At 41.0% G+C, this 25,990-nt stretch overlaps 2 protein-coding genes across 5 annotated transcripts in view; one reads left to right on the top strand and one right to left on the bottom strand.

Moving 5' to 3' along the window:
* Positions 1-3,214, top strand: part of RSPH9 (radial spoke head component 9) — an 89,419-nt gene extending 86,205 nt beyond the window's left edge. For all 3 annotated transcript variants that reach the window (XM_084828455.1, XM_084828456.1, XM_084828454.1), the window contains one exon: positions 2,338-3,214. In XM_084828455.1, the coding sequence (XP_084684581.1) occupies positions 2,338-2,498 (161 nt within the window). In that variant the 3' untranslated portion in view covers positions 2,499-3,214. The remainder of the gene's footprint in view (positions 1-2,337) is intronic.
* The window catches only part of MRPS18A (mitochondrial ribosomal protein S18A), a 39,363-nt gene that overhangs the window by 3,912 nt on the left and 9,461 nt on the right, over positions 1-25,990 (bottom strand). For both annotated transcript variants that reach the window (XR_014786850.1, XM_084828457.1), the window contains exons 3-6: positions 24,701-24,805; positions 14,893-15,016; positions 13,848-13,920; positions 4,292-4,437 (exon numbers count right to left, since the gene is read on the bottom strand). Coding sequence is in view for 1 of the 2 variants with exons in the window: in XM_084828457.1 (XP_084684583.1) it covers positions 4,293-4,437; positions 13,848-13,920; positions 14,893-15,016; positions 24,701-24,805 (447 nt within the window). In the remaining variant the exon portion in view is untranslated. The remainder of the gene's footprint in view (positions 1-4,291; positions 4,438-13,847; positions 13,921-14,892; positions 15,017-24,700; positions 24,806-25,990) is intronic.

Here is a 25,990-nt window from a genome sequence, read left to right on the forward strand (position 1 = left end):
CCCTTGATAATTTTAGTTGCCCTTTTCTGCAGTTTTCCAGCTCTACAATATCTTTTTTTAGGTGTGGTGACCAGAACTGGACACAGTATTCCAAGTGTGGTTGCACCATAGATTTGTATTGGGTCAGTGTGACATTGGCAGTGTAGTCTCAATTCCTTTTCTAATTATACCTAATATGGAATTTGCCTTTTTTTTTTTACAGTGGCCGCACACTGGGTTGACATCTTCATTGAGCTGTCCACCACAACCCCAAGATCTCTTTCCTGGTCGTCACCGCTAGCTCAGATCCCATCAGGCTATACTTGAAGCTGGGATTTTTTGCCCCAACATGCATCACTTTACACTTGCTTACATTGAACCACACTTGCCATTTAGATGCCCATTCTCCCAGTTTGGAGAGATCCTTTTGGAGCTCTTCAGAATCCCTTTTTGTTTTAACCACTCTAAGTAGTTTGGTGTCATCTGCAAACTTGGTCACTTCACTGCTCACTCCTAATTCCAGATCATTTATGAACAGGTTGAAAAGCATTGGTCCTAATATAGATCCCTCTGGGACCCCATTGTTTACTTCCCTCCATTGGGAGAACTGACCACTTATTCCTACTCTCTGCTTTCTATTCTTTAACCAGTTACTGATTCATAAGAGGACCTGACCTTTTATTCCATGACTGCTAAGTTTGCTCAGGAGTCTTTGGTGAGGGACTTAGTCAAAAGCCTTTTGGAAGTCCAAGTAAACAATGTCTACTGGATCACCCCTATCTACATGTTTATTGAAACTCTCAAAGAACTCTAAAAGGTTAGTGAGACAGGACTTACATTTGCAGAAGCCATGTTATTCTTTTTCAGTAGGACTTGTCCTTCTATATGCTTTCTAATTTTATCTTTAATAATGCCTTCAACCAATTTACTCAGAACAGACGTTAAGCTAACCGGCCTGTAATTTCCCGGATCCACCCTGGATCCGTTTTTGAAAATTGGTATTACATTGGCCATCTTCCAGTCCTCTGGTATAGAGGCTGATCTTAGGGACATGTTGCATATTTTGGTTAGAAGATCAGCAATTTCGTATTTGAGTTCTTTGAGGACTCTAGGATAGATACCATCTGGGCCTGGTGATTTATTTCCTTTCAATTTATCAATAAGGTTGAGAACTTCATCTTTTATCACCACTATTTGCCTCAGTTCCTCAGACTCCCTTCCTGAAAACATCAGTTCTCTTAATGCCCTTATTTTACACACATCATCTAAAATATACTCAAGGCCAGCTGTGGGTATCTTTCAGAATCTTGGCCTCTACTCCATAAATCTGAAATGGCATGTGTTGTGTCTTGCTCTTGTTCTAAGATACACACTTAGGAATTAAGATTCATTATTGTGTTAAAATATAAAAAAAAAATGGTTTCAAGAGAGAGCCTGGGTTCTTGAGTTGTTATAGGAGTTTTAATTCGTGCTGGTCATTGTTTAGGATGTACATAGTCAGTTGACCTGATCCAGCAAGGTGCGTATGTGTGACAACTGGATTCTGCACGTTTCCAACTGGATGAGGAATTGCATGTGGAAGTGTTGTTGTGTGCAGAGTCCCTGCCACTGAAATTTTTGAGGCAGCCACTGAGGCTTGCACCCATCTCAAGGGGGGAAGCTAAGAAGAAATTAATACAGCTTCCTGCCCCCTTTCCCCAACAGATATTTGGGGTACACATGCCCAGCTCTGGCTTTTGAGTGTCACGAACTCTGCATGCAGCAACTGGATCAGGGCCTCTATTTATTGATTAAGACAAAGTGCATATATATGGTTTACAACTTTTAATTCCACTTAATGCAGTTGGTGAAGTTGCCAGTGAAAATTCATGCCACTACAAACCAAATTATAAAGTGCAGCAACGTCTTTCTTTTTGAAGTTTCTTTTGGAATTTATTTAGCTGAAATGACTCTGTATTGTCCTGATATTAATGAGGTCTGTGGCTCAATGATAGAGGATTTACTGGTAGAGCAGGGAAAGGATCTTGTCTGAAATCCTGGAGAGTCACTGCCAGTCAGTGCAATGCTATGCTAGAGAGACTGAACACTCTTAACTTGGTATAAGGCAGCTTCCAACATTGCTTTGATATCATTCACTTATCTTATGCACAGCAAAGCCGTCATAGAGCTCTTTCCTTCTCTCGTTATTTATGACAGTGTTGGATGGGGGCGGGGCTCAAGCTTATTAGAGAAATGTTCTGTTTGAGTTCCAGTGTTCACTGAACGCATCTGATCGTAGTTGTATTACTGCAAACAAAACCAACCCAAAGTTATCTTTTATTTGCTTTTGGTGAATTCTTGCACCTTATTCTTGTGCAGGGTCCTGGAGCATCCAAGTGGAGAGGGGAGGCAGAGTGATAGTCTTACGAAGTCTGCTCTGGCCTGGACTCATGTTCTACCATGTTCCCAATACGAAGCAGCATGGTTATATCTACTTTGGCAGTGGAGAGAAGAATATTGACCTGCCCTTTATGCTGTGAAAATCGTACAGAGGCTGAAAATTGAGGAAAGTTGTCTGCTGATTTTGTACTTGGAACAGCGTGTACACTTTTTGCTTTAATAAATCAATGTGAAATCAGTCTAGTTGTCATTGGGGCCGTATTTTAATATCTTTTAAGTACTCCAAAGAATACCTCGAGTAAGTCACCCTGTTTATTCATTCTCTGCATGAAGTCATGTTCCCTTTCCATCCCCTTGGCCATTTTACATATTAACTAAAAATAAGATGGCCCCTAGGATAAGGAAATCAGGAATCCTAATTTAGTTGGATCTCCATTCAGGCACATGAATCATGTTCACACAGAAAATGAAATTGTGTTTTGTGATGTGTTGGAGACTGTTGTGCATAGTCCACAAGAGTCTGTAACAGGAAAGAGTGATTTTTGGTTTTGACAGTGTCCCCTGGTCTACAACATTTTCTTTAATTATGCTTCCTTTCTAAACACTCAATATCTTTTTCCCAACTGCACAACAAAATTAACCAGCAGAACAATCATATCTACTTATGTTCTTTTCTGTTACTCAGTTAAGTACAATTTGCTACATGGCAGTTGAGCACAGATACTGCATGGGCACCTCTTTTGTGCCTTAAAAGCGTAGATTATACTAGGCTGCACGCTTCCACACAGATCACATAGGTTGGATGTGGTTCTGAAAGATCATGTGTGTATAAAAATAAAAATGCATAAGCCCGTTCCACATGGCTGTTTCAGGGCCTCTGAATCCTATCTTTGCACTCATTGCCTGACAGGCTATTCCTGAAACTCAGGGGAACTTCCAGTCTACAATGCAGCATGGGGAATAGTAATTGAGGAAAAGATGATTCCTTCCACCGGCTGAGCTTGAGTGACAGGAACAATTCCTAGGACACGTTAGGCTATAAGCACTGTGACAGGGAAGTGGAAATGATCTTTGAATGCTGTCAAACCAAAGTTCAAGTGGGAAAGAATTACATTGTACTGGTGGATTCTGCAGTTACAGAAAATTTTGAAGTCTGACAGTAGCCTCAAATAATGGCTTGCAAGAAATCAAGCATTATAGTCTATCAGCAAGAACCAGCAGCAAGAATTAAGGGAGCCTTAAAAGAACCACCCTCCAGAACCTTTTCCAAGTAGAAATTCAGGTAGTCTACAGAACTGACAGCTACAACAGCTTGATAACTGTTTCCTTCTCTTCCCTCACTTCTGCTAAGGCATTGCCCCGGCATGATCTTCCTTATGTCTGTGAGGAAACTACTTCGCTGTAAGCATTCCTCCTGTGTCAGAGCATGTGTTTTTTCTGAGCACTGGCATTTTCATTCTGTTCAAGTGCTCACTTCACTAGCAGATACTGCAATTGGAGACACCAGCTACTGCCACCAACGAACACCACCATGAATAATGAAGAATGCTGCTTGAGCAATGAGTTAAATGTTCTTTCTTCATTTTATTGTTAGAATTGTTAAGAGTGCAAAAGGTACAGGTTATCAAAAGAACTGAAACAGGACGTGACCGTGGCATTCATCGCAAGACTTTAATTGAGTCTAATTGGGGATTTAAATAGATAGTATTGTTATCCTGTAGCAAGAGCCATCAGTGTCTCTTCTAGTTAAATGACAATCTACTTCTTAACCATTAAGCTGCTGCTTCTCTAGTTACTGTATGCTTCCAGCATAAAAAATAAGTTCATTTGGCTTCTTTCAAATTGTACAGCACATCAAAACATAACAGTCAACAAATTCTGAGGAAGAGCAGGAGGGTCCAAACAGTTGCAATCTACTGTCAACATAAGTTACCTCAGTGGTTAAAAAGAACAGGCTTTGATCCATAGTTAATATTATCTTTGAGAATGGGGTGAGATATAGGCATGGGAACCTTGCACCACTTTCGTCCCTTGTTATAGATGGGTTTCACAGATTTGATGGAATACCGGGTAAGGTACCTGTGAAGAGAAGCAGAAAAGCAAGATATGAGTAAGATTGGCAATTGAGAAAAGGTTTGGGATAAAATAGGCAGGCCCAAATGATATTCAAGGGTTCCTCAGCTTTATTTGTGTAAGAGTAAGGACTGAGGCACTATAAAGACTTAGTGCAACAATCTCCATTTTGATTTTAATGGGTTTCGACAAAAAGAAACTGAACACCTCAGGATTGGTGCACTTCTTCAGTTACGACAGTGGGTGCAATTCATTGTTGTTGCACATACCTAGTGCTTGCCTTACTCATCAAGCACATTGACAAGAGTCAGTTCAGTCTATGGAAAAACAAATGCAGCCCATTCCCTTTCCACTTTCCAACTAGGTGGTGGTGGGCATGTAGTCTTTCTGAATCATGCTCACTCATCCTCTCCTATATTTTATTGTTAGAAAAAACTCATTCTATGTACAGGCATAAGCCTCATGTTCCGATTTTGACTGGCTACATCTGGGTGTCAGGTTATTTCTACTGCACTGAAGGCCAGTTTCAAATTTAATCTTCCTGTTTCATCTTCTTGGGAAGGCACCAAGCTCTATGATGAGTCTAAGTTGTAGGCGCGAGACAGCTACACAAAGGCTAGATTCATTTGAGAGTCTCCAAAGGAATTAAGTCTATTTTCCTAAGAAACTAGGTTAAGTTTTCTTTCTGCTGGGGAATAAGAATTTGGCTGGGGCATTTATTTTCACACATGCCTATAAGAGACTGCAGTTATGTTTCTGTGAGATTCTGTTTGGATTTGCTGGTGTTGGAAACAGAATCCTCAAAACAAAGACGTGCTGGCAGTTAGGATTTCATAAGTGAGAGTCCAACAAAATTATTAGTTACTAACAGAACTGTTTTAAATCTCTAGAGCCACTTAAGATGTTAAAGTTAAGAGTGACCATATGTGCAATCATGGATCAGGACCTTGGGACATTAAAGATTATTTGATTACAGGATGAGTTAGGTTAAACCTATTGACTCTCATAAAACATAAAAGCATTTTACATGCAATGTGGTTCTGGCAGTGGCAACACTATTCCTTCACATAACGGAGGCACAATGATACACAATTCTGTGCGTGCCCACAGAATATGTGATGGGTAGAATCGGGATGTAGTTATAGAGAAGAGCTTGCTTTGAAATTTTATCTAAATACAGGATTTGGTTTCCTAGCTGCAAAGGTCTGTATGGTTTAAGACAGAGGTGGGCAACTGTCGGAGGCCTGGGGGCCATTTTTGCCCTACAGTGTCCAGTAGGAATTAACCCGCCTCCCCCTAAAATTGCCAGTTTGCTGCTGAAATCTGTAGCACTCAACAGCATTCAAAGGGTTAAATTTAGTCCCTTTTAGGACCCCGTAGCCACTATGGTGCAGCATTCCATTTGTTAAAAGGTTAAAAAAAAGGGGGGGGAGCAGTGGGAGACACATGTGGTCTGCGTGCTGCCCACCCTGGTTTAGAATAACCTTTTTATTTTATGGATGAATAACTATGACCAGCATTCTGCTGTAAGTTATCTGATACATTAGGGAAGAGAACAGAATCAGAATAGTAGGGTTGGAAGGGGCCTATAAGACCATCGAGTCAAACCTCCTGCTCACTGCAGGAATCCAAGTCAGAGCATCCCTGACAGATGGCTGTCCAGCCTCATCTTGAATGCCTCCACTGTGGGAGAGCCCACCACCTCCCTAGGTAACTGGTTCCATTGTCATATTGCTCTAACAGGAAGTTTTTCCTGATGTTCAGCTGGAATCTGGCTTCCTGTAACTTGAGCCCATGATTCCGTGTCCTGCATTCTGGGATGATCGAGAAGAGATCCTGGCCTTCCTGTCTGGGCCATCATGCTAGTGTCTAAACTGAAGATATCAAGATATTCTTAAATCATTGCTTAAAAAAAAAAACCAGTTATCTTTTTAAAAGTAAGATTGAGTCTTCTCATAAAGATCTAGCTTAGACAATCCATTTTATTTTATGAACAAGAATGAATAATACAATATTTTCTATAAGAGTTTTACTACAAACAGTATGAGGGGGGAAGAGAACCATTGCCACACTCAGATGACATGGCCCCAAGAAAAGGAAAGGTCATTCAATAATTGTTTAATGAAAATATGCAATACACTCTTCAATATCTGAAAGAAAGCAATGATCAAACTTGTTTTAGATAAGGGAAACAAGGGTTCAGGATATGGGAGACAGCCTGGTAAGTGGTCACTTACATGGACCTCTGGGGGCATGCTCCACTGAAGGAGGTCTTGAAACACTAACTTGATTTCTTCACAACCTAGTTTAGATGTCTAATTTAGATATCGTGACATTAACTTTTGTTCTTAATAAAACTTGGAGTTGCTTTGAGCTTTCAGTTTAATGTGGAATTATTCTTTTGATGAGATGATTTATATAATCAACTAGTATTTTGGTTTTTGATCTATGTTAATATAATTATCATAATTACTCTATCAGTATGCCATGTTGTAGTCTTTGGGGTAATGCTTTATTCCATCAGCATGTTGGTGGAGAGATAATACATCAAATATTGCTCTACAATGCAAGCAAGTGGGGAGGGAAGAAGAATAAGCTAGTTTCCTACAGAGAGCCTTGCAAGAGAATCTAAGTTCTGAAATCGAGAGCACAGTGTAATCTACACTACTAATTCTTGGCTTAATCCAAATTTGGAACAAACTGGGCTGTTTCTTTTTTAACTCTACAATGTTGAGTGCAGGCTTCTCTGGTGAGCAATAACACAGTCTTATGACCCCAGCATTCCCTTTCCATCCCTGTGTTTTGGTCAACCCTTCTTTGTTGCACCATGTGCAAATTTAGATGTTAAGAGCTTTGGGCAGAGCCTTGTATAATTTATTTGGTCAGTGGAGTGTCTAGCATGCATTTGGGGCCTGTAAAATGGTAATTAAATCTCAACAGCACCAAGCAGTTATGGAACATATGAAAACCTTTCACATTAATCCAGCATTTTTCACAATAAAGGATCCCAAAGAGCTTTTCAAAGCAAGTGAAAAAACAGACTACATTCAAGGCTGCCGGCTACAGAAAGAAAGCGGCCTCACAAGTGAAGCTGAGCAGTAGCTCTCTATCCTAAGCACACAACAGTAGTTAGTAAGATGGGTTTGCCTGTATGCAAGTCGCTTCAGGTACAAGTTGAAAATAAGGGCTCCAAGGAATTTGCAGAAGTAGTAGTCCCCGCACAAGGAACATCAGTAAAGACGGATTTTTGGTTAACATAACATATTAACAGGAAGGAACTCCAGTGCTTCATTTGGGAGAAGCAGAAGGGTTACTTCAGTCAGGACAGCTGGAATTAACACTACTCAGTACTAGAAATGGTCTATTGGGATTTCATTACAAGAGGGCAAATCTGTTTTATCTTCAGGCTAAACATCCATATGTAAATCAAATCCAATGGAGAAACTCCATTTACAAAAATAATGGAATAAGACCCTACTGCAATGCATCACAACATGCCAAATAAGTTTAATAGCTATTTAATGGGTGAGGGGGGTGAGGGAGGCTCTTTTGATAACAAATGGTCTCACCAAAAGAGGAAAGCAGGAGTTACATACAGAATGAGAGGTACATGTTTAGAAGTCAGGGGCATAACATATCCCTCCATTTTCAGTTAGGGCCTTGGGAGTCACACACTTCAATTCTGGGGAGGAAAAGGGATTTAGCAAAGACCAGGTTTTCAAACTTTAATTATTTGTCTTAAGCAGGTTAATCCTACTCTGCTCTAGCCCTCTGCCTTCCTTTGTGAACAGCAAGCAAGCTTTACTCTTTACTGTTAGCTGAAACAGACATTTGGACACTCGCCCTTCCTGGAGCATATTTGCTTTTACTACTTCTAATATGGGCTTTGTCCAAAACTTTTTTTTAAAAAATCCTTTTTATTTACTGCCTTTTAACTTTGATGGTTTGGCATGGGAGAAAGCAAACATTGCTGTCAGGGCTTGGGGCAGCTCCTCCTGTGTTGAAACCCCCTCCCTGCCTAACTTTGTCTCACTTTTATTAGAGAAGAGCCATTTTCTGTGAAGGATATTGTTTCTACATGTCCCTTATTTGTAAAGGTAGTTCCCAATTTTAGAACGTGACACCTCTATATATCTGTGGCACACTTGATAATTATGAGACACTACAGTTCCTTGTGTCTTTATTTCTGAAACATAATCTAGCAAAGCCAGTGCAGAACCACTTTGACTCTTGGGAGGCCAAGTACTTTCTTAGGACAAGTTCCAAAGATGAGGCTTCCCTACTGCAGTGAAAGGGATCCCTGTGACAAGAGCCAAGGGTGTTTATCTGTGATTTTGCAGTGCATCTGGAATAGTGTTGATCCTAGAGCAGCGATATTCAGTTTGCTGTCCAAAGTATCTTGCAAGCTACTTGCTGTTGCTTCTGAGAGGCAGAAGGAGAAGGTGAAAATATGGCCTTAGTATGCTCACCTACACTGGCTGGTGGGTGTTCTATTTGCCAGCCCATCACCAATAAGGAACATTTATGGTAAGAAAAATATTTAGGCGGCAAAGGTGGTAAGAATGTTGGACTGAGACAAGATTCAAATCTCAACAGCCATGGGACTCAAAGGGTGCCTTGGGCCAGGCAGTAAGCCACATTCCGATGTAACAATAAGCCAGAATTGCTGAGAATTAACATGCAGCATGCCCACGCACACTGCCCAATCATTCCCTTGGCTCCTCCCACCAATGGGAGTGGCTAAACCAGAAATTAACACAGAAGCAGGATCTTCGAAGAACAGGAAACAAATTCTGAACCCTGGGTTCAGTCTCCGGTTTGTTGAGAGAGTGACAAATCAGGAGTCCAGGTTGGAACATTTCTGTCAGCTCTAGTGGGTGTTTCTAAATTGTATTCCATGTGCCCCCTAGCTTACAGCGTCAACCTGGTTATAGCTATGCCTGCTTTTAGGCAAGCTAGAATGACCCCCAAGTGATGTAATATGTCACACAAAGTGAGCCAAGCCTGCCACTGAAAATAGACAAGGTTTCAGGAAAGCAGTGGCAGAGGTAAGCCAGCCAAGCCCACAGTATGGGAATACAAGGAAAAGTTGCTGTAATATTGCCTTTTGCTTAATGCAGCAAAATACTTTTCACCAAGGTGGACAAAACAAAGGAGCAGAGTGTAGTAAACATTCAAACAAACTGTGTCCAGATCTCTCCCACCCAACCATTATTTCTTTCAAAGCTCTTAAGGGACCTGTCTGGTACAAGACCAGTTTAGTTAGATTTCAATTTGATATTCAATAGCCAAATATCAGATGTTTCAAGTGATCAGATGTTTCAAGGATTGTGTGTGTGTGTGTGTGTGGGGGGGGGGCATTAGACTACTCTGTTCCAATATTTTCAGACGTACCCTTCACCGCAAGCGTATTTTCATTGAAGAAATATAGACTTTGAAAGTTTAACATCAGTTTAAGTTTAAAGTCCCCTATCAAAGCATATAAACAATTTAGAGTATGACTGTTTCTTAGTGATGTCATTTAACAAATACTAATCTTTTTCATATATTCTGGCTGTACTTTTACTGAGGCTTTTTTGGAAACAGAGACTTGAGATAAAGGTATGACAAGATAGGACATGAAATATAATCCAAAAAGTGTATCATTGGGATAAAGAACACTATAGCAGAGGATGATCTTAAGTTAATTACTATTTCTTTATTAGTGATGTAAAAATATGTATTAACTCTTACTGGAAACCCACGAGAGCACCACCACTAAGAGAGTGCTATAAACCAGCCTAGACTGTGGTGCTGATGACTAACAACATATTCCTAATCCTGATTTACACCTGCTGGGTGGGGATAGGATTGTTCCTAAATCCTTTCGCTGGAAGAGCCTGGATCATAGCAGAGCAGTGAATCTATACTGGCATAGCAAAACCCTTGCTGTTAAGGGTAAAAAATGGCCGAAGTATGTATGGGGGGTTTGTGGAAGTGCAGAGTTTAGGAGGAATCTTATGCTCCCCTGCTGCTTGTTCCTTCCCCTTTCTCAAATGGCATAACATTATGCCCGTCACTAGGAGTATGCAGCAAGGCAACATAGATTACTTATATTAAGATGTGCAGTGTGAGGCTACATCACTGTTCCTTATGTTTTTAGCCCTATGAGCACACAATAGGAGAACTTATGAAAATTGCCCAAACGTATACTCAAACAAAAAAATCAACAGGCACATGAACATTTTTCAATATTTCTTAGCTAGCCTTCATGGTTTAATAAAATAAATAAATTCCTACTCTCCCACCCGCTTCCATGAGAGAGTGTACTCTAAATCTTTGTCAAGTCAGGGCACCAGGCCAAAGACATCTCAATGGGTTACTTATCTCTTTGCATAAGGGAACAATTAGAGGAATTTCGAGGGGGAATGGGCATGGAGAGTGGCCTTCAGGTTAAGGCAAGGCTTTAACAGTTACATGTAAATTAGAATTTCCCATGAAGTCACACACCTGACCTGTCCTTCCATTCTGTGAGAGTTTCAGAGCAGAAACCCTGTTCCCATTTTATTAAGGAGATGCAAGAGTCAAAATTCTGAATGCCTGTGTTTCTGAAGGGGAAAGATTTAGGACACCTGCATACACGCATTCTGGTGGAGTTTCTCAGTGCCAAGATTTTTCCAGTAGCACTGCTAGTTGCTTTCATAAAAGCTCTACATATTTTACATTCCATAACTTCCCTTATTTCAGTTTAGCAAGCTCTTGATTTTGTCTACTTCCACTACGAAAGAAGAAGTGAGAGCAGGAATGCATGCTCTTTCTGAACCAGTTGTTTGTATTCAGAATAGGGCCCCCACAACCCCTTTCCTGGGGTACCTCCATCCACCAGAGACAGGACGACTACTTCTTTCTTTGGGAAGAAGCTTTTTGGTTTGTTTTAATTTATGGTGTGGTTAGAGTGAGGGCTTGAAAGGAATTATTGGGGCGGGGGATGGGGAACCAGATTAGGAATTCATTCACCTATGAATGATCAAGAGGAAGAGAGTCACAGTATGAAACAAAATATTTATTCCATACCAATGATCCAGTCACCTAGCACTCCCCACCCTCCCCCTCACTTCAGGTACTACAGATCTCCCCGATCATCAGAGTACTGTATCACTTTTTAAGCACTTGGGTTTTATGATATTACTGATGATGCAACCATTTTTTAGGTGAGACTGCAAACACTGAACAAGGGTGTACTTGAACAAGACCATGGCAGAGCTGGAAATGGAAACTTCCAAGCTTAGGGCCTGTGTCTTGAATGCAATCGCCTCTTTTGATGCTGCTCTGAAGAATATGGGACATGGCAGTTTGGACAGAATGTCATGACCTAACCTCCTAGAACTGCAGAAGGGAAGTGGTTAAAAAGTCTCCTGTCCTTTGCATCACTGGCTGTTACAGAGATCAACGTGGGAGGCTCAGGTGGGGGTAGGCGCATAGCCAAAACCCTCAATGCTGCAGCAGCGGTTGAGACATGGCAAGACTCCAAAAATGCAGAGCTCTCTACCTCCAGCTGATAGACAAAACCCTGATGAACTGGAGCAGCATTCCTAAAAATGCCTTAAAAAGCTCAACTCTAAGCCACTGTCCCTGATCCCTAACACTAGTACCTAGTTACCTTTCCCTAAAGCTTCCTACTCTATCAATGCTTCTGCCATACCCACTTATTGTTCCTCCCTGGCTGGCTAGCTAGCTCTTTGCCAGATCCATTCCTGCCTTTCTCCTTCACTACCACCCCTCCATTCTTTCCCACCCTCTAGCTCTCCCAGCTTCCTCATGGGTAAGAAAAGCAAAGGAAACCCAAGGCATGGGAAGACATAGAAATACTAAAACTAACTGTGATGTAGATGTGATGCCAGAGTGGCTACTCCTTTTGCCCGTTTAGGTAAACTATAAAAGTTTGCCAAAATAAAGTTGCCTAGTTTAAAGCCCTATTCTGTTCCACCAGGGGCGGGGGGGGGGGAGTGGGGGGCGGAGTTAATCACTTCCTGCCTTCATCTAGTAGACATTATTTCAGCACAGCTGAATCACTTTAAGACTCCTGTTGTGAAACTCTGAGATAAAGATTTTAATCTGAAAACAAAGCTATGAAGCAGTAGGAATCCTTTCTTTGATAAATTTTATTTTGTAAATACTAATATGTATGTATATAAATAGCAATATATACACATAAAACATATTCCTAAAAATAGTAAATAAGGAATAGTAAATTGTACTTAGCATTCCAAAAAGTGATAAACATCTGTTTTAAACAAAATTACCTTGATTTTCTGTACAGCATGTGTAATGTCAGTCTCATCATTATTGCTGTATCCCAAATTCTAATGGTAGGAATCCTTCTTTCCAAGTCTGAAGCTTGTGTCAGATTTTGATTTTTCTACACAGATCGCCATTTCTGCCCAGAACATGATCTTCAGAGGAAACCACTGGACTGACAACATCCTACATTGGGAACTGGGACTACAGAGGGTCAGACCCACATTGCAAGAGGATCTTTAGGCCTAGAGCATCTGCTTTCCAAGCAACATGTCTGTGGCCTTTAGTAACCCCTCAGCTTGCTAATATGAACTTCATAAACTGCTTTGACATCCCCATGGAAACTGAAGGCGAGGTCATAAATAGGGGATTAGCACCTCTTAACACAGAGCAAAGCAAAAGAGGCAACAGGGGGTTTAAGTTCCCCCATTAAGGGGCAAGGGGCTGCTCAGCAACAGGGGAAGGCAGGATGGAGAAGGAAGAGTACAACAGAGGAAGGGCAAACTGCGAGTGAACTACAAACAGCAGACAAAAGAGGACCAGGCACAGGACAAAGAGGGCAACAAATCAAATGAGCTCCTCCTTCCTGTCCCTTCCGCCACCCACTGCTAATAGCTAGATAGCCTATTTCATAGCTCCCACCATCACAGAATACTGCAGTGACTGTTTGCCACCACACCATTTTTGTTCAACTGTACTCGGCCTCCTCAAAGCTGGCAATGGGTAGGAGAATAAAGGGGAGGACAAGGAGAAGGTACTGTTCCACTGAGATAACTAGTTTTCTTCAGTGACTCTCAAACACATCCCCTGTCCAGATGTTAACCCCCCACTCCCCCGCTTCCTACACACCTCATTTCACTGTCCCAGTTCATTTCAAGCATCTGGCAAGCAGGTCTGCAGCAGTCAGGAACTAGCAATCTCATCCCTTATTTCCAGCAAATCCAGCATGATTTTACCCACACTGACCCTTGACCACACATAGGGAGATTATCAAAAAGACCCTGGAGAGGCCTTTCCCCCAAGTTTGAGAAATGCTACACTATAAGATCTTGCTCCTGGATAAGTTTGTTGTTTTCAGTCCACCCCTTTTAATTTTGAAAAAAATAACAGTTCTCTCTCTAAGGTAGATGGCAACTGACCTGTTGAGCTTTGGCTTCTTGTTTTTTGGGACAAAACCTTCAGGAAGTTCAGGCCTATGATTTGGCAGCAAACCTGAAAGGAGGAAAGGAGGAGGAGAACTTGAGACATCAACAGAAATGAAAATGAATGGAGACTCCAAACTGTATCTATGATTCAGCCGAAGTACCTAACTAGGGTTCTGAACTCAAAACAGAGTAATAGCCAGACATATAACATAATAGGAAGGCATGGGCCTAACCCTAATGACCAAACCCTAATTACTGGGATCCTCACTCAGATCCCATAAATTTTTAAGCATTTCACAGAAACTGACCACAATTTTTAAAGTATCTCTCTAAAGCCCTAAGGGTAAGAAACTTGGTCCAAACTCAAAACTTCGAGATCTCAATTAGATTTCATATTGGTGGTCTGTTTCACATACTGCAGCCCAACAGATTTCTAGACTTCCTGTATGTACCAAAATGTTATTATAAACCCCAACCATTTTAATTAGAAATACAGGCAATGCCTGGCCAATACAGAAACTGACACTCTGCTTTCTCAGTGGCTTTCTGAACAGTTTATTTCACAACAACGTAAGGGAGCATTCCTAGTGTTAAGAACACCCGGAGATGAATGGGAGGGGAGATGCCCCTGATTGCTCTGCCACTTAATTGCTTTCTTATACCTGGGGCACTAACAGGATCTGTTGCATGGGCTTTACAGTATTAAGACAATTCTTGATCTAATTCACTGTGAATTGTTATACACACACATTATCATAAGACAGACATAATTAACTAGTAACTGATAGCTATTAGTTAGAAGATCCTATCTGTATTAAAATGATTAGCTGTCCTCAAAACTTAAAACTCGTAACACTATAGAACTGAAACTCTGCCATAATGGACTTAGCCTGGGAGGGATACTTTCTACTTCAGAAGCAGGGAAACCAGGAAAGACAAATCTTTCAGATCATGACATTTTAGGGTGAACTGAGTCCCGGTTATCTTTGGCAGCTCAGCTGTTCCATGCAACATATTCCCACCAAAGGCAACTAGTTACCTGCTCGTTGAGCCATTTGCACACATACTGCAATCTTCTTGTGCTCTTCTCTACAAAGGCCTGTGATCCTCTTAGGTAGCATCCCTCCATCATAGCGTATGAATTGACTTAGCAGTAAGACATCCTTAGGAAATAAAGACAAATACAAACCCAATCAACATTATAGCCTGAATTATGACCTAGTACCAGTTAACTAACCTTGTCTGCGTGAAAGCAAGATAAGTTGCAGTCATGAATGTTTCTGCACAAATGGCTCCTACAATATGACCAGGTGTTACCAAGCTGCTTTAAGATCCCTTTGCTCCACCTCCTGGGCCTAAAACCACTCCCTCTAACCTGCCTAGGAATGCAGAGGATCACACACACACACACAGAACAATCATCATAGAAGGCAGAGTGTCAGTTTCTTGCCAGGAGCAAGATCCTTAGCCTTCACTGTATTATGACAATAGTAGATGACAACCTGCAAGAAGGGAATTATAAAATAAATTGACCTTGAGGATGCTTTCATATCAGTTACAACTTGGCTTCCATCCTGAAACATGAAGGTTTTGATCTCTTCTTCATTTCATACAAAGTTTAAAGCTGTACTACCTTATGTTCTTCTTGCCCTCTGTTCTTAACAAAACGGAGAGTCCAAAACATCGTGATGGCAGAAAATCATGCCCTCTAGAACAAAAATGTTTTGTATTTTCTCTGGAAAGGCACAAGAGGAGCAATACTGCTACCTTATCTTGGAGGGTGTTCCAGAGCTTTCAACTGATATCCTATGGCAACGATTATCAGGGCAAAGTGACTTACGTACTGCATTTCTCTAGATAACATCAGGTGTAACTAGAATATTTCAATAATCAGAAGTTTCAATAGCTGGAAGGCATTTGAAAGGTAATGCCAAGTTGAGACTAAAGAGCAAAGAGTGGAATTTGGGTAAAAAGCCCAGTTTACACATTACCGCAGCAGTAGCATGGCAGCTGTTGCCTCCCGGATCCTTCCCATGCTGTGTATAAGAATGAACAGTATGAACATGGTAGATGCCTATTTGCAAATACATGCATTGTACAGGTTTACATGTCAGGGAACTGGGATTGGAATGGAAGCTCCCTGACGACTTAACTCAGCTCCAACAATATGCAGACCACTCACATGAGCAGCTACTTTATACAGCTGAAAACTTTCGTAACCAATAAGCAAACCAATGATATTGGGCAGCTGACTTGGGCAATGTGTATGAAACAGCCCCGAGGTACCTTAAATGAACTGCATGTGAGGATCTAGGATTAAAGCACACATTTTACATGTATTATTTTTGAACTGTACTGGCATGCAGTGTGAATCACAATCAGTTCTGTATACTGTTTTTTGTAAAATAATAACTAATCTATTTTTTCCCTATTGTGTTGTACATAGTCTGTTTTACAAGAACTATAAAAGACTGAAAACTGCCTAATAGTGATAGTGTATTCTAAGCAATGTAAGCATAGAATATTATAAAAATTTGAAATCTAATCTATTTATTTGCAGGGACCACCTAACTGAATTGCAATTCAGTAAGCTTCTCCTTGCTTAAGAATTCCTTTTATTCCCATGTGTGCCTGCCCGGACCTTAAGATCATCATCAGCGGCCCTCCTCCGTGAGCCCCTGCCAAAGGAAGTGAGGTGGGTGGTTACTAGGAGGAGGGCTTTTTCTGCTGTGGCACCCCGGCTCTGGAATGAGCTTCCTAGCGAGGTTCGCCTGGCACCTACATTGTATTCCTTTCGGCGCCAGGTGAAGACCTTTTTATTCTCCCAGGCATTTTAGCATTTTAGCTTTCTGAACTTTTAGCTTTGCTGTTTCAAATCTGTATTTTAAACTCCTGCACTGCTGCTAGGTTTTATTGTGGGTGCATTGTTATATTGTGGCTTTAATGTTCTATATATTTTAAATTGTTTTATTGTGTGCTGTTTGGTTTTAATTTTTGTGAACCGCCCAGAGAGCTTCGGCTATTGGGCGGTATAGAAATGAAATGAAATAAATAAATAATTTTGTCTGAGTGACTTTTAATGAAGAGATCCCAATCCTGGATAAGCATTTACATGATTTTATGTCCCCAGTTTTCAACCAAGAAGTGCTACACCTTTGTCAGTTTTATACAATCCAAGGTTGCCCAATTGCAGTTTACAAAATTTAAAATCTGTAACAATAAAATCAAAATAACAGAGCAATAACAATGAGTCACACACACAACAAGCAGTATAACTGATAAAGAACAGAATTAAAGATCAATGATGCTAGGTTCTAGGAAAATAGATCATTTCCTTCTCAGTGCTGAAAAGATATCAGATCAAACTTGGTGCCAGATGAACCACCCTGGGGAGAAAATTTGAAAGTTGGGATATCACCACTGGAAAGGCCCTATTTGGTCACCACTTGCCTCACATCTGAAAATAGTGGAATCCAGAGGGGGGCTTCGAGGCAGGTCTCTGAGGCAGGCTTGGATGGGAAAGGATGGTCCTTAAGATATCTGAGCCCTAAGCTGTTTAGTCTTTAAAGGCGAAAAACAGCACTCTGAATTATGCTCAGAATGGACCAAGAGCCAGTGCAGTATGTAACCTTTACTTATTCCATGACTTATGTTAACAGTGATGTCATCACAGCATAGGCAGATGAAAAAACCTTGAACCCAGTAACAGGTGTTTACCCAGGGATCATTAGATATGTGGCAGGAATCTGATTTCTGTTTCCTCATTTAGCATAAGTGGCCATGCATAATTCATGTTAATGGTAGAAGGCTTCTCTCTCACTTCTTTCTCTTGTCATGGAAGTATGTATCCCCCTCCTATGATCAACCAAGCAACACCTGATGTTTTGCTCTAAGCTGGGAGCATCGCAAAGGAAAAATGTAAGGCAGGATGTGGGCCAAAGGGGTGAAAAGGGATATGAAGACAGGAACGTTGTCTGGTAGAGAAGGGAACTCTATGGGATATAGTAATGCTGTTGCCCTGACCAGACGCCCTCCTCAACATGTTCTCTGGTTACTAAGCCTTTGGTAGACACTGCCTGCACAGTTCTCTTGTATGAGGCCAATGTTAGATTCTTTTAAAACAATATGAATAAGACAATCTAGAATACTTGTTAAAATGACTTCTGCATCATTAGCATCAGCATATCCAGCCTAGTGCCCTCCAGATGTTTGGGACTACACCATCTGACCATACATGCTGGGGCTGATGGGAGGTGAAGTTGAAAGCATCTGGAAACCAGCAGGTTGAGGAAGACTGACCTAGAGCAACCTTGTCCTCATCCAATGTTGAATGCCATACTTTCCCCCCTTAGAAAATTATCCTTTCACTATGAAAACGTTTAGCAATTTATTGACACCGCTTACTCCGTGAAATCAAATAATTTATTCAGAACAGTATATGTAGCAGCTTTACAAACTCCATATTAACTTTGACCTTTATGTGCAAGTTTCAGCACCAAGCCTAAAGGAAGCACCTAATACTAGAGAGGAAGTGTAATTTGCAAGGCCCATCAGTGAATCTATCCCAAGAGGCCCACTTAATTAGTGACTTAATTAGTTTGGAGAGGTGGTATTGACAATGCTGCTCCCTGACTAAGAAATGCAAAGTGCACTCACTTCCATGAAGGAAAATGAAAGAATTCAGCACCAAGTGCCTCAGAGGGAAATGCTTCAGGACCTTATACAAGTGGTTTTGGGGAGGCAGTAGTCAACAGCAAATTTCAGGCTGCCCGCTAGCACAGAACTATATGAAGTAAGGGAACACTCTGGAAATATAGCTATAATAGTCAACTTCCCTGACATGACACTTTCCAAAGTGCAACAAAGCTGATATGACATTTGAAAGACAGAGAGAGAGAAGGAAAGCGCACAGAAGAAGGTGAAGTAGACACCGTTTCTTCATTTCCACTGTTCTCAACAGAAAGGGCTCATTTCCAGATTCTGTTTGACCAAATGCAGGCAGCAACCAATCTACTTCTCTCCTGTAAATGTCATTTCAAAACAAATCTATTAGGTCCCACCCATTTCAGCCCTGTAGGTTGTACTATCTAAGCCATGTGGCTTAAGGGTGCTCCTTGTTAACAAAAGGTTACAGCAACTTTAGAAAGGTCCCAAGTGCAATAGGCTAGGGAGTCTCCCATTACCCTCACACAGATTCAGGGACAGTTCAGAGAGATACAGCCAGGTTTAGGGCACTGGAGAAACAAACAAGAATGTAAAAGGGTTAAAGGAGAGAAGGAGTATTCTGGCAGATTTGCACACTGCCGTCATGTTCCATGAAATTAACATTGTGTGCTAGTGGGCAGCCAAGACTGCAACCACAGATTTGCTTTAATCACTGGACAGCTCCTGGGAGAGGCTGAACCCAGATTCCCACCCCTGTAATCTGTAGGATCTGATGAAAACAACTTGGATTGAATTAATTTGGGGCTAATAAGCAAAGACTACAGTTCTGTCTCCGCTCTGCACTGCCAAAGTGAGATGACATTTACTGCATGGTCAGATTAATCATGTTCCAAGCAAGAGAAGAGGAAACATGTTTTGCCTTCACCTCCACAGGGTATTTGATTTCTTCTGCTGAGTAAACAAAAGCCAATGTGAACAGCACATTCTCTGGAATCAGAGGCTAAGTGGGAATTGCAGGCAGAACCAATACCTGAGGCCACCTGGAGAGCAGACAAGTGCTAACAATTTGACTGAAAAACTATCAGAGTTTGAGCCAGGATCTGTTTATACATCCAACGCACTCTTATCTTATCACACGTAATATCCCATGCCATTACTCTGGGTTGCACAAGTCATGCTGCTTTTCCAGGTGCTCTTCTGGTACTTCAGGTCACCAGTTTAAAGCATTCTGGATGTCCAAGGAGTCCACATTCTAACCTACATTTCCAATTTCCCAGTGAAACCACAGTTTTTATTTCTAATGGCGATCAAGTTACTGTGAAACTAATAGCAAATTTAAAATGAACAACAATTCAGCATAATTCAATATATAGCCCTTCAAAGCATATTTAGATTAAAACCAAAGACTTCCTAATTCAGTCTTTCCCAACGTGGCGTCCTCCAGATATGTTGGACTATAACTCCTACCCTGGATGGGGATGAGGGGGAGTTGTGGTCCAACACATCTGGAGGGGGCTGGGTTGGGGAAGACTGTCCTAATTTATGGATTACATTAGTGCTTGTCAAATCGGTTACCCTGGAACACATCCATCTAATTTAATGGTACTTCAACAAGAATTAGAGATAAAGGCAGGAGACTAATGCAAAAAAGGCACCCATACTAGCCAAGGCAGAGGATGCACCTAATGGTCAACTAACACAATTAGCTCCTTTTTGCCGACACACAAAAAATGAGCCTCATGAAATCTGAAGTCATCACGCCCACATTTTTACAGCACTGAACTACAGGTACGTCAGATTCAGAACCACACACACACAGAATTGACAGGTTTGTCCAAGCCATTTCAAATGGACAATGTGAGGAAATGACAAGAGGTTTAACTACAACCTCCATTCCACAATCAGATTTTAATTTCTTTATTTAACTCAGTTACTCTGTTCTGCTCTTCTAAGCCTTGCATGCTCAAGTGTTTCATATATTAATTTTTATCAAGAACATTTATATGAAGCAACAGTGTTGCAGAGCTAATAAGAGCAGTGACACATTAAATAATATGTCCTATGACCAAAGGCCAGAGGATATCTTTTTATTTATAAAAGCACATTTGCAGAGTTTAGTTACTACTGGCATTTTTCCTCACACATGTTACCAGTTGAAGAGGAGTTCGGCAATGTGCATGCAAGCAAGCGCTGGGTAACTCTAACAGAGGTGCTGGACTAGGAGGTCACAAGGGGAGGAGGGCTTGTAACTTCTCAGGAGCAGCACTACTGCTATAGACTACTACCTCTTCCGTTTCAGGCAAGTTCAGCCAGCCAATTTTGCCACATCCGTGCCTTCTGGATGGATCATCAACCCTGACATGGCTGGCTGGCTATTAAAGGGAGTATTCTAATAAGACCTCTCATGTTTCTCCTGATTTCCTTGAATGACAATTTTATTACTGAATAATTAGCAGGAGGGAACTCCTTGCATTAGTCCAGAACAAAAAGTCCAAGTGGTATATGACAGGGATAGGCAACATGGTGCCAGCTGCCACCCGAAGGCACCGATGCAGCCGTACACACCTTTCTTGACATCCACCAAAGTGACCTACCCCTCCCACATTTTTTTAATTAACTCATTTTCTTATCAGCAGCTGGGAGTGCTGTGAAATAGGTTTCTGTTGGTGCTGAAAACTGTGAGTTCAAATAAGCTGTTTAGTGTACTAGGGCTCAGACTCCTCTGCCTTGTTCACAAGTCTTTTGGGCAGGTTACATGTCCTTTGCCATGCCTCCCATAGCAGCCATTTTGTGGTGGTGCCCAGGACAGTTTCTCAAATTGTCAGATATTCCCACGGCCTAAAAATGTTGCCTACTGCTGATATGGAAGCTGTCATACTTCATCCTGCAAAGTATAAAAGACGCTTGCTCCTTGGGAGGAAAGCTATGGCACACCTAGACAGCACAGTAAGAAGCAAGGACATCACCTTGCTGACAAAGGTCCATATAATCAAAGCTATGGTTTTCCCAGCAGTAATGTATGGCTGTGAGCGCTGGACTATAAGGAAGGCTGAGTGCCGAAGAATTGATGCTTTCGAACTGTGGTGCTGGAGAAGACTCTTACGAGTCCCCTGGACTGCAAGGAGGTCAAACCAAAAAACTACTACAAATATCAACTGCTGGGCCCCATAATTGGGATGGTGGGAAGAGGGAATTTAACCCTTCCCACTTGCCTTGTTCCTGATAAAAGTTGCTCCTCTGAAGCTGCTATTCATACTGGAAGGTGTTTTGTTTTTTTAAAGATACAAAAAGTTAAGAATGTGTTTACTGTCATGTATAGATTTAACACTTACTATGTGGCATATTAGCATCACTTTCAAAACATTTGATACTGCCAGTTTCCATTATTTTCACAAATGCCTCCTCAGTTCAAGTGGTCTTAAAAACATGTTAGTGGAGCAGTATCTTAGCAAATACCCTTGGGATGCCTGTGATCCAGATTTGCTAATTAACTCAGTGTCTCAAGTATTTCCTTACCTACTTTCTACTTTTCTGTCTACTTTTTAATTCACAAGATTATCACCACTAAATTATTTAAACCTCTTTTTCACCTCCTTATTTTTCTTGTTTTCCCTTTCTTTTCATTAGTGGGTCTGCCATCTCATAAGTTATTTCTTTTCCTCCAGACATATATGTATCTGTAGCCTATTAATCCCATTAACATTAACTTATTCTGCTGCTTTGGTTTCCTTATCTTTAATGATGTGTCCTTGTCTGGTTCCCTTCCTTTCTATTTACAGCATGGTCTCTCTTTTTTTTTTTTAACTGCTTCTATCCCAGACTTTGAATAACCTTTGTGAAAGCAGCTATTGAGAATTCTTATTTCTCATATTCAAAACTTTGAAAAGAACTGCTGAGTTCAGGCCCTCCACAATGTGTTATAATTCCCTTCTTAACTTTCCTTTCCCCCCACCTTTCCTTTCAATTCATTCTTGAAAGTAAGTTCACCTATTGTGGAACAAAATGACAGATCCATGCTTCCTGATCCATTCAAAGCTCGGAAAGGATGCAAGCCCCATCGATTAGCCTGGATAGGATGAACTACTATTTGCTCTCTCTTTCCCTGCACTGGCAATTATATAAGAGCTGGTACCTTCATTTCTTAGTTTTCTCCTTCCCTTCCCTCCTCATTCCCTTTTGCTTTTGTATCATATCTATGAGATTGTCATTCATTATTTTCAACTGTAACCCATCTTAAGTGCATTGGTAGAAAGGTGGTACATAAACTTAGCAATAAATAAAGGATGTACCATTCTGCAAAACAACAGATGTGGTGTGGGATATTAGGACTCACCACACTAAGAATAGCCCAATTCAGATCAAATGCCAGGTGCCCCTATGAACATACAAAACCGTGATGTGCCTTGATACACTTCTACCCATATACAGAAATAGATTAGAAGTCACTGCTATCAGTATGAATCCTAGACCTACACATCCAGTGTAGAGTAGAAGACCATGACAGATGCAGGATACCGTGATTCTTCTAATCAAGGGCCTACACAGACGTGTACCACTGTTACAGCTTTTCTTTCATGTGACAGTATGGATCTTGTACATGTCTATGGTTGTGTGAACCAGAAGCACTTTCATACATACAATTTCACGAGCTCCATATATATGCTGATGATTGGGCAATGGCCACACAAGGAAAAACATTTGAGGAGGTAGAACAACTATTAACCGAAGCTCTGGAAGAGATGGATCGATATTACTGCAAAAACTAGCTAAGGCCAAATCCAGCAAAAACTCAGGCATGTGCCTTCCATCTACGCAATAAGTAGGCTGCTAGGAAGCTGCAAATTACATGGAAAGGAGTGTTATTGGAGCATTGCACTAACCCTAAATATTTAGGGGTTACTTTGGATAGGGCCTTAACATATAAACAGCATTGCATTAACACTAAATCGAAGGTCAGCGGAAGAAATAATAACATCATTTGGAAATTAACGAGCACTACTTGGGGTGCTAAACCAAGCGTTCTTAAGATTACAGCATTAGCCCTTTGCCACTCGGCTGGCGAATACGCCTGCCCAGTTTGGTATAAATCAGCACATGCTGGGCAAGTTGATGTTGCTTTGAATGAAACAAGTAGAATCATTACCGGATGTCTAAAACCTACTTCTCTAGATAAGCTCTACTATATAGCTGGCATTGCCCCGCCTGCTGTTCGTAGAGAAGCAGCAGCATACAAAGAGAGGCTTAAATCCTCAGTATCCAAACAACACCCTCTTTACGGCCTACAACCAGCTCTTCAGAGATTAAATTCCAGGAAAAGCTTCCTCAGATCAACGGAAGACTTTGATGAATTCAAAAGTAGAATGAACTTATGGAAAGTTATAAAGAATCAACACTGGAGGGAAACAGCAGAGGAGCTGGCACCCAGTTTCGATGAAAGCTGGGAAGTTTGGAAATCATTGAATAGATTGCGTACGGATGTAACAAGATCTAGAGACACGTTGAATAAATGGGGTTATCTGGTGATCTCTGCCCTATGCGACTGTGGAGACTTGCAGACAACAACACATATGTATACTTGTCCTTTGTGCCCTGACCAATGTACACATGAGGACCTTATGACAGCGCGACAGAACGTAATTAACGTTGCTAGTTTTGGGGCAAGATTTGTCTAATTTCTATATATTTTAACTTTTACATTTTATATTTTAAATGTTATGTGTTATAGTATGTTTTTTAATTGTGATGCTTCTGACACGAATAAATAAATAAATAATTGTGTGCATACAGGCCCAAGGACATGTGTGTACAAGTCCCAAATTATCAGAGAGAACAACCAACAGCAGAGGAGCAAACTAATCAACCACATGATTTTGACATAGGCTACATACATAATTCTGCTTCTCAACAACCCACCTTTGTTTTTTGGCATTCCATCGTTTAGAAGGATGATTATTATCTAGCTGCATCCATCCAGACAACATGAGCTGCACAATTATGAGAATGGTTCTGCAATAGCATAATCTTTGTCCTCTTAACAGGCAGCAGGATGCCAGGAGAGATAAGAGAACAACAGGGAGTAACACTGGGTAGCTCCATGCTGGATTTTTGCTTTGAAAATGCAATACAGCTAGCTCCTGAGGCTGACAAGTCTTTTTTTGGCAGACCTCAGCATAAAATCTCACCTCATAATTATACTTGTGTTTCAGGTTCCAGCGACAGATAGGACACTGGCCAGAAGGATTTGGAGGGGTTGGGGCTTCCACATCTTCTAGAACTTTGCCTTCAACCTAGGAAATGGAAGACAGACTGATGAGGGAAAGAAAGACCTAGACATCAGAATTCCAAATATACTTTGGGCTACTGTTTAATTCCCAATGCATACAACTTAAATATATTAAATCTAAGAAAGGGGTAACTGACCTTAGCTGCTGGTGATCTGGAATGCAGCAGAGAATGTATTAGGAGATCCAAAAAAGCTCCCTACTTCAATTCCAATCAGCAGCAAGAACTTTGCAAGCACTAAGTTCAACTGCTTACAAGAAGGATTCCAATTCACTATGGAGCAACAAATTCATAGCCTGTCTGCCTAATGGACATGGTTCCCCTTAAAAGCACATAAACTGCAGCGCTCCCTGGTCAGAATAGCTATCTAGCCATGAGTAATCATTTAAGATTACCACCTTGAGAATATCAGCAAACTTGGGTTCATATGTTGCAGAGGTTTGAAGCTGGCTCTTTTGATTAAACAGCTCTAGGAAAGAGAAGATTTGCCCATCTGTCATGACTGCAGCAGTGTCTATAGTGAGCAGGATGACTCCTTGCAGCATACTTTTCCTAAAGCCTAGTCTAGATTTAGCTTTAAATAGTCCAAAGTGATGGAGTACACAGCAACCCCCTTGGGTAAATATTTCAGCAACCTGTCAGTCAGCTTCTGTGTTCCTTTTAAGGAGATCTACAAACAAGTTTTAAAAACAAACCCAGTTCTCTCTCATTTGATACAGCCATAAGCAGAAAGTTTTTAAAAAATATTCAACTGAAGTCAGAACTCATTGGTTCACATTTTTAGCTTGCTTTCAAGGTAAATTTGACTTTTCTAAGGCTCCATAGTAGTTTGCCACTGAATTTTGGTGGCAAACCATTTTTTTTGCCAGTGCCATTGAATTCGACAGCACAAGTGCTGCCCATGGAGTGGGGGGGGGGTAGTCTGGGGTAGAAAGTGGCCCTGGGCCCCCTTCAAAGTTGCCCAATCCCTGACTTAAAATAAATGATGCTTACATTATGTTTACTATTGATGTTTACATGATTATCCAGTAACAGTGTAAGAATCCTGAAAGAAAATCCACAGGACTCTATCTAGGTTACTGTCTCTTGGTTTAGATAGATAAAAGTCCTACAACTGCATGTAAAGTTTACATAGTATCTCTACTTATGGGGTCTAAGCAGGTTGTGAAAAACCTTGGAAAGAGATCGTA

Source organism: Heloderma suspectum, chromosome 1 (genome assembly GCF_057233095.1).
Source record: "Heloderma suspectum isolate Gila_16-S chromosome 1, 16-S_ref, whole genome shotgun sequence".
Classification (NCBI taxonomy): domain Eukaryota; kingdom Metazoa; phylum Chordata; class Lepidosauria; order Squamata; family Helodermatidae; genus Heloderma; species Heloderma suspectum.